General features: G+C 43.1%; 1 protein-coding gene across 2 annotated transcripts in view; it reads left to right on the forward strand.

Moving 5' to 3' along the window:
* ATP1B3 (ATPase Na+/K+ transporting subunit beta 3) overlaps positions 1-17057 on the forward strand; it is a 54806-nt gene extending 37749 nt beyond the window's left edge. For both annotated transcript variants that reach the window (XM_075937637.1, XM_075937638.1), the window contains 4 exons: positions 4151-4335; positions 6035-6085; positions 9693-9779; positions 16354-17057. In XM_075937637.1, coding sequence (XP_075793752.1) covers positions 4151-4335; positions 6035-6085; positions 9693-9779; positions 16354-16521 — 491 coding nt within the window. In that variant the 3' untranslated portion in view covers positions 16522-17057. The remainder of the gene's footprint in view (positions 1-4150; positions 4336-6034; positions 6086-9692; positions 9780-16353) is intronic.
* The last annotated feature ends 891 nt before the right edge of the window (positions 17058-17948 follow it).

The raw sequence follows: 17948 nt of genomic DNA on the forward strand, positions 1-17948 counted from the left end.
TTTGTGAGGTTGCTAGAGTTGGGTTGGGTGTGTGAGGGGCAGGGAGGTTGGGAGAACAATGGGCTCAGGACACAAATTTGCAGTGTGGATGGTGCAGGAGTGTTGTGGCAGAAGACTGAGGATGTGGGGGTGCAGGAGTCGTGAGAGGCTCAGTGCAGGGTGTTCCAGTATATGATAAACTCAGGTTGGGAGGAGGAGGGGTGCAGGAGTGTTATGAAGCTGAGGCCAAATGTGGGCTTGGCTCCAATTGGGGGCCATGCGCTTCCTGAGAAGTTGGAGCTGGTGCATTCCCTGGACTCCTACTCCCCTTCCCCGCACTCAGGAAGGCAGCAGGGGGAAGGAAGTCCCCGGCAAGCGACAGACCTGGCGTTTCAAGAAGCACACCAGCTGTTTGGGGGAGGGGGGAGTAGCCCGCACACTTCCTAAAACTCCAGATGTGGTGCACAGCTGTGGGACTTCTCTCCCCTGCCCTGCAGGAAGTCAGTGCTACCTCCATTGTAGCTGAAGGTAGCATCAGCGGGGGCGGCTTCTTGGGGGTAGGGAGAAATGGAGGGGGCCCTCACACCTCGTGATCGACTGATTGAGCCCTTCCCCCCTGATCAACCAGTCGATTGTGATCGACAGATTGGTGACCACAGCTCTAGACTTAGTGATTTTTCACAAGAACAATTTCATAAGTAAATTTTTAATTATTCTTAAGCTTGTGTCAAGATTGCCAAAAGATTGTAAGATTCTGTCTTAAACGGTTTGGTCTCGTGGCTTCTTGCACTGGGTAACTCTACCAGCCAGAATCTTGAATGAAAAGAGAAAGTGTTGGTTGAGACTGCATCTAACAAGATTGTCATGTAGGGTCACAAATATAGGGGGAATATGGTTATCCAGAATGTTCTGAGCCTCTGTAGGAAGGGCTCTCGCATCACTCATGCTCTTTGAAACAGCCTTCTAAATGGGCATGAGTAGGGCAGGACAGTATTTATCAAGGCCCTGGGAAAGGATATTGTAGTAACTGATATGAAAGATGTTGAAAACTTGGACCAGAGTTTTAACTTTATGGATGGATAAGAAAGGTCATATTTTAGATGTTATGCATAAAGAGTTAGCAAGATATATGGATTATAGAGAAAGATGTGAGTTAAAGATGGTATCTGAATGTGAAGGCAGGATGATGTTCACAGTCATTTGAGAGAGGACCTAGTAGGTATAACTAAGAGTAGTAGAACTGAAGTTTGATAGCAGTAATGTCAATCACTAAGAATTTTATATCTTCTGTTACTCTTCTCCTGTAGTCCTGAGATTTTGTAGATCTGTTTCATAGATTGGATCATCCTTCCATTTAATGTTCCGTTTGCTCCGTTTACCCCTATCTTATTTCTGTAGAAATGAGAACAACTTGGCAGCTTCTAGAGCTGTGGTCACCAACCGGTAGATCGCGATTTACCGGTCGATCTCAGGGGCTGTAAGAGTTGCTCTTGAGCCCTCTCTGAACTGCACGCTTGCGCAGTACATTTAAATTTTATTTCCTCATTTGAGGAGCAGCTACTTACCGAGCAACAAAACCGAGGCGAGTAGTTGTGTGGAATGGTAGGAGCTGGGATTTTGGGAGGGCTAAAACACCCTGGCCAGCTGACTGTGGCTTTCAGCTGAAAGAGGCTGCCCTGCGCTCCAGCTGATCAGGCGGTTTCTCCTCTGCGCCTGCCCACGTGGGGCGCCATGGCGTGCCACACTCGTGGGCAGGCGCAGAAGAGAAGCTGCCTGATCAGCTGGAGCACAGTTCAGCCTCCTCTGGGCTGGACGCCAGAGCCAGCTGGCCAGGCAGCTTCCCCTCTACACCAACCCACATGGAGCATGGTGCACCTTGGCTGAGCGCCATGGCCAGCCGGCCGGGCAGCCGCTTCTCTTCGCTCTAGCCTGGCTGCCCTGCGCTCAGCCCGGGAAGCTTGCTCCAGCACAGCTGGAGCTAGGCGCAGCCTACCTGGGCTGAGCGCAGGGCAGCCGGCCTGGAGTGAAGAGAAGCGGCTTCTCTTCGCTCCAGCCCGGCTGCCCTGCACTCAGCCTGGAGGGAGTGCGGGACAGAGGTTTCCCTCGGTGGCTGGTGTACGGAACTCCCTGCCCCCAACCTTGTTCCTTCTCCCCTGTCCCAATCCTGTCCCCTACCTTGTTCCCTCTCCCTTGCCCCTCCGCCCCCCTGCAGAAACCTGCCCCCCCTGCAGAAACCAGTTCCCTCTGGCACCCTGTCCCCCTGCCTTCCCCACTACTGAAACCTGTTACCCCCAGCACCCTGTCCCCTGCTGCAGAAACCTGTGCTTCTGGCACCCTGCCCCCTCTCCCCTTCCCCCACTGGAACCCTGTTCCTTGCCCCAGAACCCACTAGCACCCCTCCCCAGTACTGTGTCTCCTTCTCCCAAATGACTTTTCTATGGGTCAGTGATCACTGATTCAAGGCAGGTTCCCTGACATTCTCATAAATAAAGACAATGTAGAAACTTTGTGTTTGATATAGTATTTTATTTAAAAATGAAGCCTGGCCAACAAACCCGCAATTGGGGCCAAGCCCCCATCTGGCCACAACCACTCCTACATTCTCCCTTCCCCAGACCCTAGATCTGAGCCTATCAAACACTGGAACCCCTTGCCCTGAGCTCCTCATGTACCCCAACCCAAATTCCTGCACCCTCATATCCACAAGCCTGTGGCTTGCTTAGTACCTCAACACTGCCCGGCTTGGAGCCCCCTCCCCAAGCCTGTGTCCCCTTCTCCACCTCCTCCTGCATCCAGATTTCCTCCCAGAGCTTACACCTCTCACCCCTTCTAACACCCAAATCCCTCATTCATACTTCAGAGACTCCACATCCTGTCTCAACCCAGCGAGGGTCCGGCTAGACTGCAGGAATTTTTCAGGCTTCTGGAGATCTCAGAAAAACTCTTCTGCATCCAGGGTTGCGTTTGTTCTTCTGTTGTGTTTGTTCAAACATGCTCTTTCGATCACCCCTATATTCCTCTTTGCACAAGGAATAAGGGGGCTTCCAAAAGAATGGTTTTTTTTCTGACATTTGCTCGAGTCTAGACAGGCCAAATGTTGGAAAAACCTCTTCCTACAGAAGAATTTAAAAAAAAAAAAAAAACAGCAGCAGTATAAGGATTGGGGATAGCAAGTGATGGAGAGGAGGAGAATAGAGAGGGCGGGGCTTCAAGGAAGGGGCGGGGCTTCAAGGAAGGGGCGGGTCGGTAGATCTTGGCTTGGTCTGTCATTTAAAAAGTGATCTTGGGTGTAAAAAGTTTGGAGACCACTGTTCTAGAGCTATAGATATCTGAACTGCGGGGGAAGGGAAGTGTGTAATTTAATTAATATAAAACTTCTTGCTCCTCCTGTTGGTAATAAAAATACCTGGAAATATTTTTTTGCTGTTTTGCATAATAGGGTACTATCAAATTCACAGCCAAGCAAAATGCATCACAGACCATGAAATCTGGTCTTTTGTGTCCCTTTACCTCACACTACAGATTTCTGGAAGGAAACTGGTGGTGGTCACATTTTTGGGTCAGAATCCCCAGAATTGCAATTGGATCATAAGCTTATTTTAGGAGAGTGATAGTATTGTCCCCCTTTCTTCTGCACTGCCTTCAGAGCTGGGCAATTGGAGAACAGTTATTTGTAATGTTGGCTAGATACCCAGCTCTAAAAGCTGCACCCTGCCAGCAGGCGTGCAGAAATACAGGTGGCAATACCATACCATACCATCCTTCTGTGCTACTGCTGGTGGTAATTCTGCCTTCATAGCTGGACTCGTAACCAGCAGCCACTGCTCTCCAGGTCTCTAGCTCTGAAGACAGAACCGCTGTCAACAGAAGTGCAGAAGAATAGCAGTTCTGTGACCCTTCCAACTTCTGTTTGGGTCAGGATCCTCAACAATTAAAGCACTGTAAAATTTCAGTTTTAAATAGCTAAAATAATGAAATTTATAATTTTGGTATCTTAGGACTGTGAAATTGACTAAAATTGACTGTGAATTTGGTAGGGCCCTAATAATAGGAAAAGGTATTGTGGGAAAATAATTTTCTTTTGAAGCTGAAAAATGTATTGCTTGTGTGATTTAGTTGTATGTGTATTTTACACCGATGGATTGAGAAATTTTCTTTTTTTTTTTAATAGCATATGATGACTCAAAACAATCCAAAAACATACTATGTACCACAGGAAAACTATTTGAGCAGAATGAAGTTGTTAAACAGGCATGTCAGTTTAATCTCACTAAGCTTGGACCGTGTTCTGGAGTAGAAGATGACACTTTTGGCTATGCTCAAGGAATTCCATGTGTGCTTGTGAAAATGAATAGAGTAAGTGCATAGACTTCTCTGTCTTCTTGTTTAAAACTTAGTTTTCCAATTACAACTATATAAAAATTCTTTCAAAGAATGGCTCAGTTATTTGTTCTGGCTTTTCTTTTAGTTTCTTTCTGTATAAAACAATGTAACTTACTGAAATAACTACTTTTTCTTTAGTGGTGCAGAGAAGAGCAAGTTATTTAAATCCCTAATACTTAATAATATTGGCTGTTTTTCCATGGATCAAAATGCCTGGAAGTTCAGTTTTAAATAGAAGGGTCCTATTATCATAATGTAAAAGAGATACTTAACCCATTGCCCTACCTATTGGATTTTCACAAAAAAAGCTCAGTGTAAAGTGTGTGTACATTTCCAGAATGCAAGTATGAACCATAATGTAAAATAGTGCTTGCTTTACCTTTTAAAAACTATTCTTTGATGGTAGTGGTAAAATATTTCATTCTTCATTACATGATACAGTGTCTGGATATGCCACCTTGATTCAGCCATTAATGTTAGTTACATGCTTAATTTGGCATAGTGAATTTCGCTGGCTGTGACTAGTAAAAACATTTTGAGGAGTAATTAACCTTCAATTTAGACTGTGTGGTTCTTGTCTATGGAACTCTGTAAAAATGGCACTTATAGGAACCATTCTGGTGAGTAAGAGTGTATTTAGTCATTTGCTTACTGTACTGAGAAAATAAGTTTTGTGGAGTTTTTACTACCGTATATTCCGGCATACAAGATGACCTCTGATGTTAAAAAACATCCCCCAAAAATCGGGGGTCGTCTTGTACGCCGGGTATACATCCCAGGCGCGCCTGGGCTGCCCCCCCGCCGGAGCCCCTCGGGCAGCTTTGAAAGCTTCGGGGGAAGCCGGCGGCGGGGCATCCCAGGCGTGCCTGGGCTGCTCCCCCGCCCGAGCCCCTCCGCGGTTTTGCAAAGCCTTGGGGGAAGCCGGCGGGGGGGCATCCCAGGCGCGCCTGGGCTACCCCCCCGCCCGAGCCCCTCCGCAGCTTTGCAAAGCCTCGGGGGAAGCCGGGGGCGCCTGGGCTGCCCCCCCGCCGGCTTCCCCCGAGGCTTTGCAAAGCTGCTGCGGCTTTGCTCCTGGTGCCTCTGGTCTGCTGGGGACCGTCTCCAGCAGACCAGGGACACCGGGAGCAAAGGAGGCGGAGGGGCGCTGGGGTATAAGATGAAACCCTATCTTTTAATTAAAAAATTAGGGGGTCGTCTTATATGCCCAGTCGCCCTATACGCCGGAAAATACGGTATTTTTGTTCTTGTCTGTTCTTCAGAAGCAATGTAACTAGAGGGAACAGTAGGTTGTATTCTATTCTTGTGCATCGGCAATATTTTTTCTTTTACTAATGTCTAATTATTTACACATGTAGAAGTCCCTTTAAGGAAATGAAAATACACAGCTACGTCTGAAGGTCTAAGCTACCCTGAGAGAACCTTTTGTTGGTGACAATGCCTGAATTGGAAAAAAAAATCCACTTTTTATGCTCTTCTATTGTCAACTGAACACATTAAATAGAAAAGTCCTAATATCGTACCCAGGGGAACCAGTAATGTTGTTTTTAAAGTCATAGCCAAAGTATAATTGCACATTAAATGTGTCCCACGTGTTAATATCTCTTTAAGAATTAACTTTGTACAATTCCCACAGAAATAACTGTTTATGGATTTTCCCCCTTTTTTACTTCAGATAATTGGATTAAAGCCTGAAGGAGAACCATACATATCTTGTACATCTAAGGTGAGTATTGAATAAAAATATGCAGGGTCACAAATACTTAAGTGCTAAAAGCTAAGATTTTTAACTTCATTTTTCTTTGAAACTTCCAATAATTTTTAAATCAGCATTTTCATTTATTTTATTAGCTATTTCTATTTTGTGTTTATGCATGTTAGTATTTCAGCATGTTTAACTTTTTCATACAGGTAACTTTTTTTCTTATGTCAATTTAAAATTTCTTTTGTTTTTCCATCTTTTATATAATTAAGACTTATGTGAAAATCAGATCTGACAAAGCTGAAGCATAAAGTATGTGTGTAAGCTCTTGCTCTTGCTCATATTCGTTTTTTTTAAATTTTTTACTTTATTTTTACTAGTGCAAGTTTGTATTTTGTTTTTCCATTTCATAATCAATGTTTTTGTTTCTCTCCATGCTGCACGTGCATCTTAGAAAATGTGTATATAAATGATGGGTAAGAGACAAGTGGGCCTTCTAAAATGTTTAATGTTTATCAAATAAAACTTCATATATGATATGAACTTATAATATTAATGGATCTGTTCATTTGTTGTATACCTTAGCATGTGTGAAGCATTTCTTACAGTCCAGATTATTTAATTAGCCTGACTTCTTCATGTGTACAATGCGTTGGGGGCTCCCCCATCTCTTGGGACTGATACGTGATATGCTGAGACCCCACTGATCCTGTTTTCCCCAGCAGCTTGGGCACCCTGTAACCCTGTCTTATTGAGCCCAGCTCTTCAGCCTGCTTCAACTAAGACACAGGGATAGGGTCACACTCCCAAGACTGCAGACACACCCTGAAAACAGTGTAGTGAGACCTTTTGCCCCTCTAGAGGCTGAACCCCAGATAAATCCACCGTATGTTGTATATAGATCTATATAGTATAAGTTTATGAAATTCTCTGTCATTATCAATATAACGTGAGAAAAGCATGGACTCCTTGTATCCTTAGGTAATAATTACTTACACTGGATTTATTAAACAGAAATGATTTTATTAAGTATAAAAAGTAGTATTTAAGCGTCATAAGCAGGATTCGACAAATCCGTGTATCTACTCGCCCGTGGCAAGTAGATTTCAGCTGGTAACCCCGTTCACCAGTCTGGCGCATGCGCGGTGCGGGGCTGGCGCGTGGATTTCACCGCGGTTTGTCGAGCCCTGGTCATAAGAGTGCATGCAATAAAGTTAGTTACTAAGAAAATAAAACAAACACACAAACTAAGCTTAATCCACTAAAGAAACTAGTTAGAATTTTTAGGGTGAGTTAATTATTGTAATAGTCATCTTCACAGACCAGACATCCTTCTAGCCAGGGGCCAGTTCCTTCCCCCCCAATTCAGCCTTAATTGTTTCCAGTGGTCATCTTGGGTGGAGTAGACAGAGAGAGCTGACAACCAGGATTACCTAATTTCTCACTCTTAAACAGGATTTGCATAAGGCTGGAGTCCTTTGTTCCAAGTTTGACCCCCTCCATCTTCTTGTGAAAGATGGATTCCAGCATCATGTGACACACTCATATAGGGATGTTAGTATATAACCATTTGAACGATTATCCGATAAGCCTGGGCTTATCAATTAATCCAAATGACTACACACACTCTGTATAAGAGGCAGGCAAGGGGGGGGGAGGTGGGAGCTTGTGCATGCTGGGAGCCATTTTTTAAGCACCAGATCCTGCAGAGCCACCTGTCTTTTCTCCCTTCCCCTCATGCTGCTTCCTCTGATGGGCAGCAGCACAGAAGATGAGGGGGGGCAGGTGGCAGCTGGTACACGTGGGAAGCCATCTTTTAAGCTGGCTCCCTGCGCGTATCAACTCCTGTCGAATCGCGTGCCCTTCCCTGCGCTGCTGCTTTTCCGTTAGAAGCAGCAGCATGGGGAGGGGAAGAGCAGGCGGGAACCAATATGCATGGGCAGCTAGCTCTGCAGAGCTGCTCCTCCTCTTACTGCCTCCCACAGAAGCAGTGAGGCGGGGCAAGCAGGAGCTGATGCTGGGGGGCGGGAGGGCTGGCTTAAAAGCCGGCTCACCACGAGCACCAGCTTTGTGGAGCTGGCTCCTCCTCCCACACACACAGCTGCCTCTGTTTTGGGGGGGGAGGTCAGAAGGTGGGGTGTTGGAGCAGCCTCTAGCCATGGGACCTCGAGCCCCCCACAGAAAGGGGCTGCTGCGCTGCACTGCACTGAGGAAGCAAGCAGCATGGGGTGCCAGGTGGCTCCCCAGGATCACCCTGGGAAGGAAGTTCAGGTCCAGGATTGGTATTGATAATTAAGGGTCCTAGGTAATTCCTCCTGTATTATTTTCATAATGTTTTCTAAAAATCTCAGCAAGGTTGATATCTCTGTTCACCAGTTGCTACTGCATTAGCCATGGAACATTTCCTGACTCTTTGTAGCCCATATGTGTTTAACTCTATGTAATCAACCAGCATTCCATTGTATGTAGGGCAATTTAGCTTGTGCAGATTTGATCCAAAAGCCAAAGCTGGTGTCTGCCATATTAGAGATGTCGATCCTTTTCCCAGCTCTGCCAAAAGTGACCTTGTACAACTTTTGTTACCTTACTGTAAAGTGGGGGGATGTGAGGCCTTAGTGAATGAAAGCTTGTAAATACACTGAAATAATAACAGTAGACGGAGGACAATAAGTTCATGATCTTCTGGATTCCTAACCAGTACACCACCTCAACCTACTTTCTATGTATCTCTCTTTGTCACTAACCTAACCTGCCCCAGGAACATCTCACAACCTGGTTTGTTAGGTGCCCCAATTCACTTCTTGTTCTTAAGAGTCAAAAATAAAAGGCAGAGGCTTTTTAGGTAATGGAGTTTGTTCTTGATGATAGGAAATGAGATCCCCATAGAAGGCAGTGTATATGCATTTCATGTTTGTCATGGTCTGTTCACAAAAATGTGTTTGTAAAAAAGTTAAACAATGGGGTTTTGTTTTGTTTTTTGGGTTAGCCTTTATCCCAGGAGCTCCTTTGTCGAATGACGTAATCTTTCACCAAAACTTTACCGTTAACCGCGAACTGGTGTGTCAATTTTCAGATGGGTCCTAAATGTGCATTTTAGGGAGGTTTGAAAATTGGGCTTACAACAGAAATCTAGCTGCCACACTAAATATGGATTTGCTATTGCTTCTTTACAATAGACATTTTATAGCTTTCCAGTGGATATTTGGACATTCAGATACTCTATTTCCTTACATATTTTGGTTATATGGGGGTGAGGTGAGGATTGAAGTGGTGGGGTTTTTTTGAACATCAGTGGGTGGAAAATAAAACTTATGTCTGTTCTGACTTCATTTATTTAAAGAAATATTAGTATTATGCAGGATTCAATTTTAAGTTAAAATCTGTTTTGTGAAATAAAATTGGCCATTTCAGATGACTAGTAAAAAGTTAATGTATTAAACATTTAACAAGTGGAAGTCTGTATGAATCTTGTATTTTGGCAAAGATAGTTCACTCTGTTGTGGAAACTATTTTAGCATTGCAGTGCTCAAATATTTTTGTAGAGTTTTTGCACTTCATTATAAGAACATCATACTTTAACCTCTTTTTGTTAAAATGGGAATTAACTTTTAATTGTTCTCTTCAACCATAGGAAGAAGGCATGGTTCAGATAACTTCTTTTCCTCCTGGGGGAATGATTGATTTAATGTATTTTCCATACTATGGGAAATATTTACACGTAAGTATGTTTTAATGATAGTCATGTGTTTTTGTGGGGTATTTTTTGTAAATTTTTTTAGACATTTTTAGGATCAATCTATGATGATTATTGCATTGTTCAGTCTTTAAATTTATAATAAAATACACGTATGCAATATTACCTACCTTATCAAGTACTCTGAAATACCCGCATAAGACCTGGGCTTTACCTGCCTATGCACAAAAAAATAGATGGGGCTTTACTGTCATCTTACTAAAGAAAATAAGACTGAGGTCACACTAACACGATTTTATTAATTTTGCTGTACTTTCCATAAGTGATATGTTCACTCACTCATATATTACTAGGTCTCAAATGAAAATGGTGGTGGATAGATCAGATAGCCCTATCTATAGTAGAGTTATTAGATAGGAACTAGTTATTGATGTGATTAGTACATACACCATATAGTTAAACTTGGTTGTTAATAACCATACAGCTATCAGTTTTTGCCCTTGACATAAGTCTAAACTGTTACATTATTTTTCCAAAATTTGGTTCATTACACTTTTTTTTGCCAGTGCTATTAGTGTCATATTCTTCATAGCCTCAGTATTTTTAAGACTTTCCCAGAATTTGCTAATATAAATACTTAGAACCCTGTAAATCCATGGATATCCCACTTTATATCCGCAAATGTGAATGCAGATATTTATAGTTCATTTTTGCGGATAGGTATGCAGATACCAACTTTATATCTAGAACCCTGCAAATTTGCAGATATCTGCTTTATATCCACGGATATCTGTGTCCACAGATGTCAATGCGGATATCCATAGCTCATTTTTGCAGATATAGATACAAATTTTGTGTCCGGGCAGGACTCTCTAAATACTGTTAGCATGCTAAGTGCAAATATACAAACCTAGTTTTCGTTTTGTTAACCACACAAAATTCATTCACACACTTTAGGAGTACCCTCCCTCACCTGTTTCTAGGTCTCAGGTGTAACCTTACACTCTTCTACCACAAAAAGCGGCCTGTGAATTTCATTTGGTGACCCCTAGTTCTTATATTGTGGGAATAAGTAAATAACTTTTCCTTACTCACTTTTTCCACACCAGTCATGATTTTATAGACCTCTATCATATCCTCCTTAGTCTCCTCTTTTTTACGCTGAAAAATCCAAGTCTTTTTTTATGCTGAAAAATCAAAGTCTTTCTAATTTCTCGTCATATGGGACTAGTTCCAAACCCCTAATCACTTTCGTTGCACTCTTCTGAACCTTTTCCAATGTCAATATCTCTTTTGAGATGAGGGGCGACCACATCTGTACACAGTATTCAAGATGTGGACGTACCATGGTTTTATATAGAGGCAATAAAATATTTTGTGTCTTATTCTTTATTCCTTCCTAACCTTCTATATCCTTTTTTGACTGCCGCTACACACCAAATGAATGTTTTCAGAGCACTATCCTGAAAGACTTCAAGATCTCTTTCCAGTAGTTATAGCCAAACTAGTCCCCATCATTTTGTATGTATAGTTGGGATTATTTTTTCCAGTGTGCATTACTTTACATTTATCAACATTAAATTTCATTTGCCATTTTGTTGCCTAATCACTTAGTTTGGTGAGATTTTTTTGAAGCGCTTTACGGTCTGCCTTGGTCTTAACTATCTTGAGCAGTTGGTATCATCTGCAAATTTTGCCACCCCAACTAGATAATTTGTAAATAAATTGAATAGGATTGGTCCCAGGACCGATCCTTGGGGGACCCACTAGTTCCTTTTGAAAACTTACCATTTATTCCTACCCTTTGTTTTTTACTGTCTTTTAACCAATTATCAGTCTATGAAAAGACCTTCCCTCTTATCCCAAGATAAACTTATCTTGATGGCCAGTCAGAATCAGATCCATCTGAAGGACTCCAGTTTCTTTATGGTGTCATTGGCACAGGGCTGAGGTCTGGCAGCTCTGATCTTGGAACTGTGTCCTGGAAGAACTTCCTTTTGGGCCCCACTTTATATAGTGAAACTTGAGTCCTGCTTCCTTATACCTTAACCAATTATTTCATTAAAATTTTACTAGCCAATCCCAACATTGTAACGTAATTCCCTAACCAATGAGATCCTACCATCTCAATTGATTTACACCTAGCAAAATTATACAGCAGATAGAAACAGATAAGGCTTCCTCTGTGGTAGTGGAGGTAGTACAGGCAGTCCCCGAGTTACGCGGATCCAACTTACGTCGGATCCGCAGTTACGAACGGGGATTTCTTGCCCCGGAGAACTAGAGCAGCGGGACGCCTGGTCCCGCCGCCCGCCTTCTCCGGGGCGAGAAAAGCTGCTCCCCGTCTCCCTGGTCTGCTGGCAGAGCCCAGCAGACCAGGGAGATGGGAGCAAAGCAGCGGAGCACCGGGGGCCAGACCCGCGGCCGCTTCCAGATCAGCTGGAAGCGGTGCGGGTCCGGCCGGGTGCTCCGCCGCTCTGTTCAGCGTCTCCCAGGGAGACGCTGAACAAAGCGGCGGAGCACCCAGGGGCGGACCCGCGCCGCATCCAGCTGATCTGGAAGCCGCGGGTCCGCCCGGGTCCTCCGCGGCTTTGCTCAGCGTCTCCCTGGTCTGCAGACCAGGGAGACGCTGAGCAAAGCCGCGGAGGACCCGGGCGGACCCGCGGCGCTGATCTGGAAGAGCCACGGTTCAGCCCGGGTCCTCCGCAGCTTTGCTCCATGTCTCCCTGGTCTGCTGGTGCCCCCCCAGCAGACCAGGGAGACGTGGAGCAAAGCCGGGGGCCTGTGGTAGAGCAGGTGGGGCACTGCTGGTTGGTCCCGCAGCACCGCTCCTTGGCGCTACTGGACCAACCCGGCAGCACCCCAGCTGCTCTGCCCCAGGCGTCCTGATTCAGCTGCTGATCAGTTTCAGCAGTGGCTGAATCAGGATGCCTGGGGCAGAGCAGCTGGGGTGCTGCTGGGTTGGTCCAGTAGCTCCGAGGAGCGGCCGCGCTACTGGACCAAGCCAGCAGCACCCGAGCTGCTCTGCCCCAGGCGTCCCAAAGTCAGCCGCTGCTGAAACTGACCAGCGGCTGACTACAGGAAGCCAGAGGCAGAGTTGCTCTGCCCTGGGCTTCCTGGAATCAGCTGCTGATCAGTTTCAGCAGCAGCTGACTTGGGGACGCCTGGTGTTCTTACCTTGAATCTGTATGTAAGTGGAACTGGTGTCTAGATTCAGCGGCTGTTGAAACTGATCAGTTTCAGCAGCGGCAGATGCCAGTTCCGACTTACTTACAGATTCAACTTAAGAACAAACCTACAGTCCCTATCTTGTACGTAACCCGGGGACTGCCTGTACTGGGGTTTGAGAGACTGCAGCATCATGCCTGGCCTATTCAGCCTAGCTGAGTAAGGAATGCTCTTCTAGTATTTTCTTAAGCAAGGACTCTGTTGTAAACCGGAGTCTTAGTTTCAGGGACATCCTTTTGTCTCTTGGGGCTGGGATTAAGTTCATCCAGATAATCTTTGGCTATGTAAGGATGACCCAGTTTTTTTTCCATTCTGACAAAGCTGGATATAATATTTACTGTATAAAAATGTGAAGATGAACTCTGGTGTTGTGACAATATGATGAGAGCTATGTCTATGTAAGTACTTATATATACTATTTTGGAGCCTGTAATGGCCACTTCTTTGCTTTGGGGGTGGCAGGTGGCAGTGGGACCTCATGGCTTCATACACTATCCAATCTGTGATGAGTCAGCCTTTGACAGCCTTGAGCAAAAGACCCTTTGAGGAAAACCAGAGATCTTCCTGCTTGCTTTTAGAGAATCACAGAGGATTATCTCATTTGCCCTCTTTTGGAAAGTTTTGAGTATTTCTGAGAAGAGGTTTGAGGAGGAGCCTATCTCTGGAGCCCATGAAGGGATTATACTTTCTACTCTCCTGAGCATTTAGGATGATTGCTAATTGTTGCCTCCTCTCTAAAGATTTCATTAATTTTTAGGAATTGTTAGCTTGTATAGCTGCAGTCTTAGATTTGAAACTGATTTCTGTCCAAGATAAATCTCAGATTGTAATACCAGAGTCACAAAAGCTTGGTACATCTATGCCTCCTGTCAGTGAGGGCCTGATTTGAAATAGCTAAGAACCCTTAGATCTGTAGCCACCAATCAGTAGATCGGGATCTACCGGTAGATCTTGGAGTCTGACAGGTGATCCTGACTGGTTTGGCCAAGAGGCTATTATCAAGTGCCAGCATTTCAGCTGCCCCTCCCCCCACGGCTGCACATCTCCTGCCCTTTGCCTTAGAGCTGTCCCCTCAGGAGCCTCCTGCTTCCTGGGTAGGGGAGGGAGAGGAGGAGTGCTGATGTCAAGGTGCCTCCTCTCCCACTTGGTATCCTATCTCCACAGAGCAGAGGGGGGCCACAACAGGGCTTGGCATGGAGTTTGCTGGCTGCTTTTGGGAGCGGTGCAGGGGGCAGGGCAGGGAGTGAGCCTGCCTTAGCCCCACTGTACCACCACCCAGGAGCCACCTGAAGTAAACCGTGCCTAGCTAGATCCCACATCTTGAAACCCCACCTCAGTCATAAACCCCCTCTGGCGCACCGAGCACTCCTGCGTCCAGTTGCCCTACTAGAGCCTGCACCTAGAATCCCCTGCAACACCCCAACTGCCTGCAGCTCAGATCTCCTCTCACACTCAAATCCCTTAATCCAAGGCCAGAGCCTGCACCCTCTGCCACACCTTTGTGGGAGGGAGGATGGAGTGAGCAGGGACAGGGTGTGGGAGAAGGGGCACAAAGAAGACAGGACTAGAGTATTTGGGTTTCAGGTAGACCTTGGATTGCACTTAAATTCAAAAAGTGATCTCAAGCATAAAAAGGTTGGAGGCCACTGCCTTTAGATAATCCCTACTTCCCTTCTAGCAATTTCAGTTTTCTTTTGATCCCATAGAAAAGATAATCCTAAATAACTAAAATATAAAGACACAGGGAAGGAGATGTTCTACTAAAAACACTTGTTTTTAACAAGAAAAAAAATCTATCGAGTCAAAAATCTATTCAGGAGTTCACTAGATTGTATTTTATGGGGGAAAATCTAGGAGTCGGGTTTCACCCATTAAGTGAATAACATTTTGTATGGTGTAGTGTTTTGATCTAAGAATTATTTCCCAAAGATCTCAGAGTTAATTTCACTAAATCTAATACAATCTCCCACATGTTTTTAGATGTTTCTGTAGCAGATCTCTTCAGAGCTGCTACCCTGAAATTTTGCATCTTTCACAGCACTGTTCCCTAAATGTAGCTTCAGAATTAAGTGCTCAAGAGTCTCAAGTTGAGCACCAAAAATTGGGGCACCCAGAATCACTAGGCATGCTTGGAAATAATGCCCTAAATCTGTAAGTACATAAATAAATTACAGCATACTTATAAAGTATAGGTTTAGTAGCTATTTTTAAACTTGTATTTTACTAGGTCTTGAAATCCCATCTCTAACGAATACAAAGGGTCCTTTTAAAAGTTATGCCCTGCTTAAATTGGACTTTGAAATGGTAATTCAGTTGAACAAATTTTAATATAACTCTCCTTTCTATATTGACATTGACAACAGTTCAAAACCTATAGTTGCTCCACAGAATAATAGAGGTCATCATATAATTAAGGTCAACATCCTCAAGGGAGAAATTCTACCAGAAACTATCTCACTGATACTGAACTTTATAAAAGGTGGTTGCAAAAAATCTGAGGAAGCTAGTTCAGTCCCTCAAATAGAAATGTAGGAAATTGAGAAATTCTTGGCCTTGTGGCATGGATGCTACTTAAGTATACCATAGAAAAGTCATGGAATGTATGCATTTATGTAAACAAAGCAGGAAACAGGCAAGAAAAACAATTAAATAACAGTCTTCTTTGGACTAGAGGTATCTATAAGAAAATTGAAGTTCAATGCAAGTTTAGTGAACAGAAAAGAGCATAACTTATGGTAGATTTTGCCATATGCTTATAAAAAGCAAAAGGTTAATACAGGCTTGGATTTTCAAAAAAAAGTGGAGTTAGGCACCCAAATCCCATTAACTTTCTTTGAAAGTTGGACTTATATTTTCTAGAGCCCCTTGAAAATCCTGTTTATAACTTAAACTATTTTAAATTTGTCAGTTGAGACGAATGCTGGGTGGAATATAAGCCTCATTAGCTCCTACACAAATAATTAAATGAACTAGGCATGTCTGCATCTCAAATTTAATGTGTAATTGTAGCATAGATATGTAGACCTGCTCTAATTTTAATTGAACTAGTATGGCTGAAAATAGCAGGGAAGATGTAGCAGCACAGACCTAGCTAGGAACAAGAATCTATGGCAAGTTTGCGTGGGTTGGCTAGCTTTGTGCCACTGCCTCTACAGCCATATCTTTACTGCTGTTAGGCATTCTAGCTCAATTAAAGCTAGCATGAGTTCCTACAAGTATTAAAACCACACCTTCATTTGCAATGTATGCCTTTTTATGGGACTCTGTAAAACAGGTTTTTTGCAGTTTTCTAATCTGTAATGTTAAATGTTTTATTAAAAAAAGTTTACTGTGGTATCTGAAAACATTTCCCCCTCTCTCTATTTACTAGGCTAACTATCTACAGCCACTAGTGGCGGTTCAACTAGCATTTAACTCCAGCAGTACCAAAGAAGCAACAATTGAGTGTAAGATTATGGGATCTCCCAATTTAAGAAATGAAGATGACCGTGACAAGTTTCTTGGACGGGTTTCCTTCAAAGTTCAGATGTCTGAATAGCATGAGTCAGTCTCCAGAAACTAAACGTCGTGTTGTCTGTTCTTTTTGTTATCAGCTGGACATGCCATTCCAGGATAAGACCACCTTGGATAATGTGGCATATGGCATTCAGGGTAGCATAATAGTGTGCTTCCAAATCATGTTAAAATCCCTCAAAATAACTGCCTGTCAAGCTTCTGCCTGCCCCATTGGACCAGTGTTCAGACCATAGTTATGTGATATTAGGGACCTGTAAATAGTTGATTCCAAACCTGTAATAACGGAGGTTTTTGTCTGTTCTAAAATGTGGTTTTATCCCTCAAGTGAATGTCTTATGCATAATGTGCTGTGCTTTGTAAATACTGTATTGATTTTACACTGGTTTGACTGTCATATCTCAATGCTGACACAGTTTTAGGGATTATATCAGAATAAATGATACCTGACCAACATAGTTATTTAAAAAAAAAAACAACTCTGCAAGAACTGTTTGTGTGAAGACGCCTTAAGTCCTGTATTGGGTTGGGAGGGACTAAATAAAATAGATTTTAAAAGTGTTGGTATGAATTTTTGAAATTATTTAAGTGTGGAATTAGTCTGTTTTTGTGCTTGTCACTGTTCAGGTATTGTGTAAACGTAATATTTGATGCTTAAGTTGAGAAATTGAATCTTATTTTATTGCTTCTGGTATGTGGAGCACAAATCTACACTGTGTCATTTAAAACTTTAAATGAGAAATATCATATGAAACAGTTTCTTTAAATGTTAATGGTTTCAAGTCCTGGTAACAATTGTACTGCAGAGTTGCTTGAAAAAAATGGCCTCATTAGTTGAGTAGCCTTTTGTTTTCCAAAAAAATCAAAATTCCCTAAAATGAAAACTTCTATTAAACAATTCTCAATTTGCTTTTAATTTTAAATTAAACATTCCTTTAATGTTTGCAGCTTGGTTCCCTCACATCTCTTCTGCCATATTGTACTTTTTTTTAAACTTTCACTCAGCTTTTGAATTGAATTTTCACCGCTTGAAAAATTTGCTTTGCCCATCTTATTACCTTAAAAACCACTTCTCAGTTTGCAGCAACTCAAGATTTCTCTGAACTCATGATTTACATCTAATTGAATTGAAGCTATTTAAATCTCTCACTGTTGCAGTTCCTATAATTTTGTTAATAAAATTTAGTGTCACTCCTAGCTCCTTAGTTTCCTTTTCAGTTTTTCATGATGGGGAAAAAAACCTGCTCTGAACTAAAAGAGTTCCATTATCTGTTTGACTTTGCTAAACTTTTTCAGCTAAAATTTCTCATGCCTTGAGTGTCTACTTCAGATTTAATTGTTTTAATTAAAATGCATTCTCAGCTTCTGAGAAAAAGTTCAGAGAAATAATTCTTATAACGATATCACTGAGATGCTCTAGCTGCTTGATGCTTTGGAGTAGTGTCCTCTGGA

This window comes from Pelodiscus sinensis, chromosome 10 (assembly GCF_049634645.1).
Source record: "Pelodiscus sinensis isolate JC-2024 chromosome 10, ASM4963464v1, whole genome shotgun sequence".
In the NCBI taxonomy this organism is placed as follows: domain Eukaryota; kingdom Metazoa; phylum Chordata; order Testudines; family Trionychidae; genus Pelodiscus; species Pelodiscus sinensis.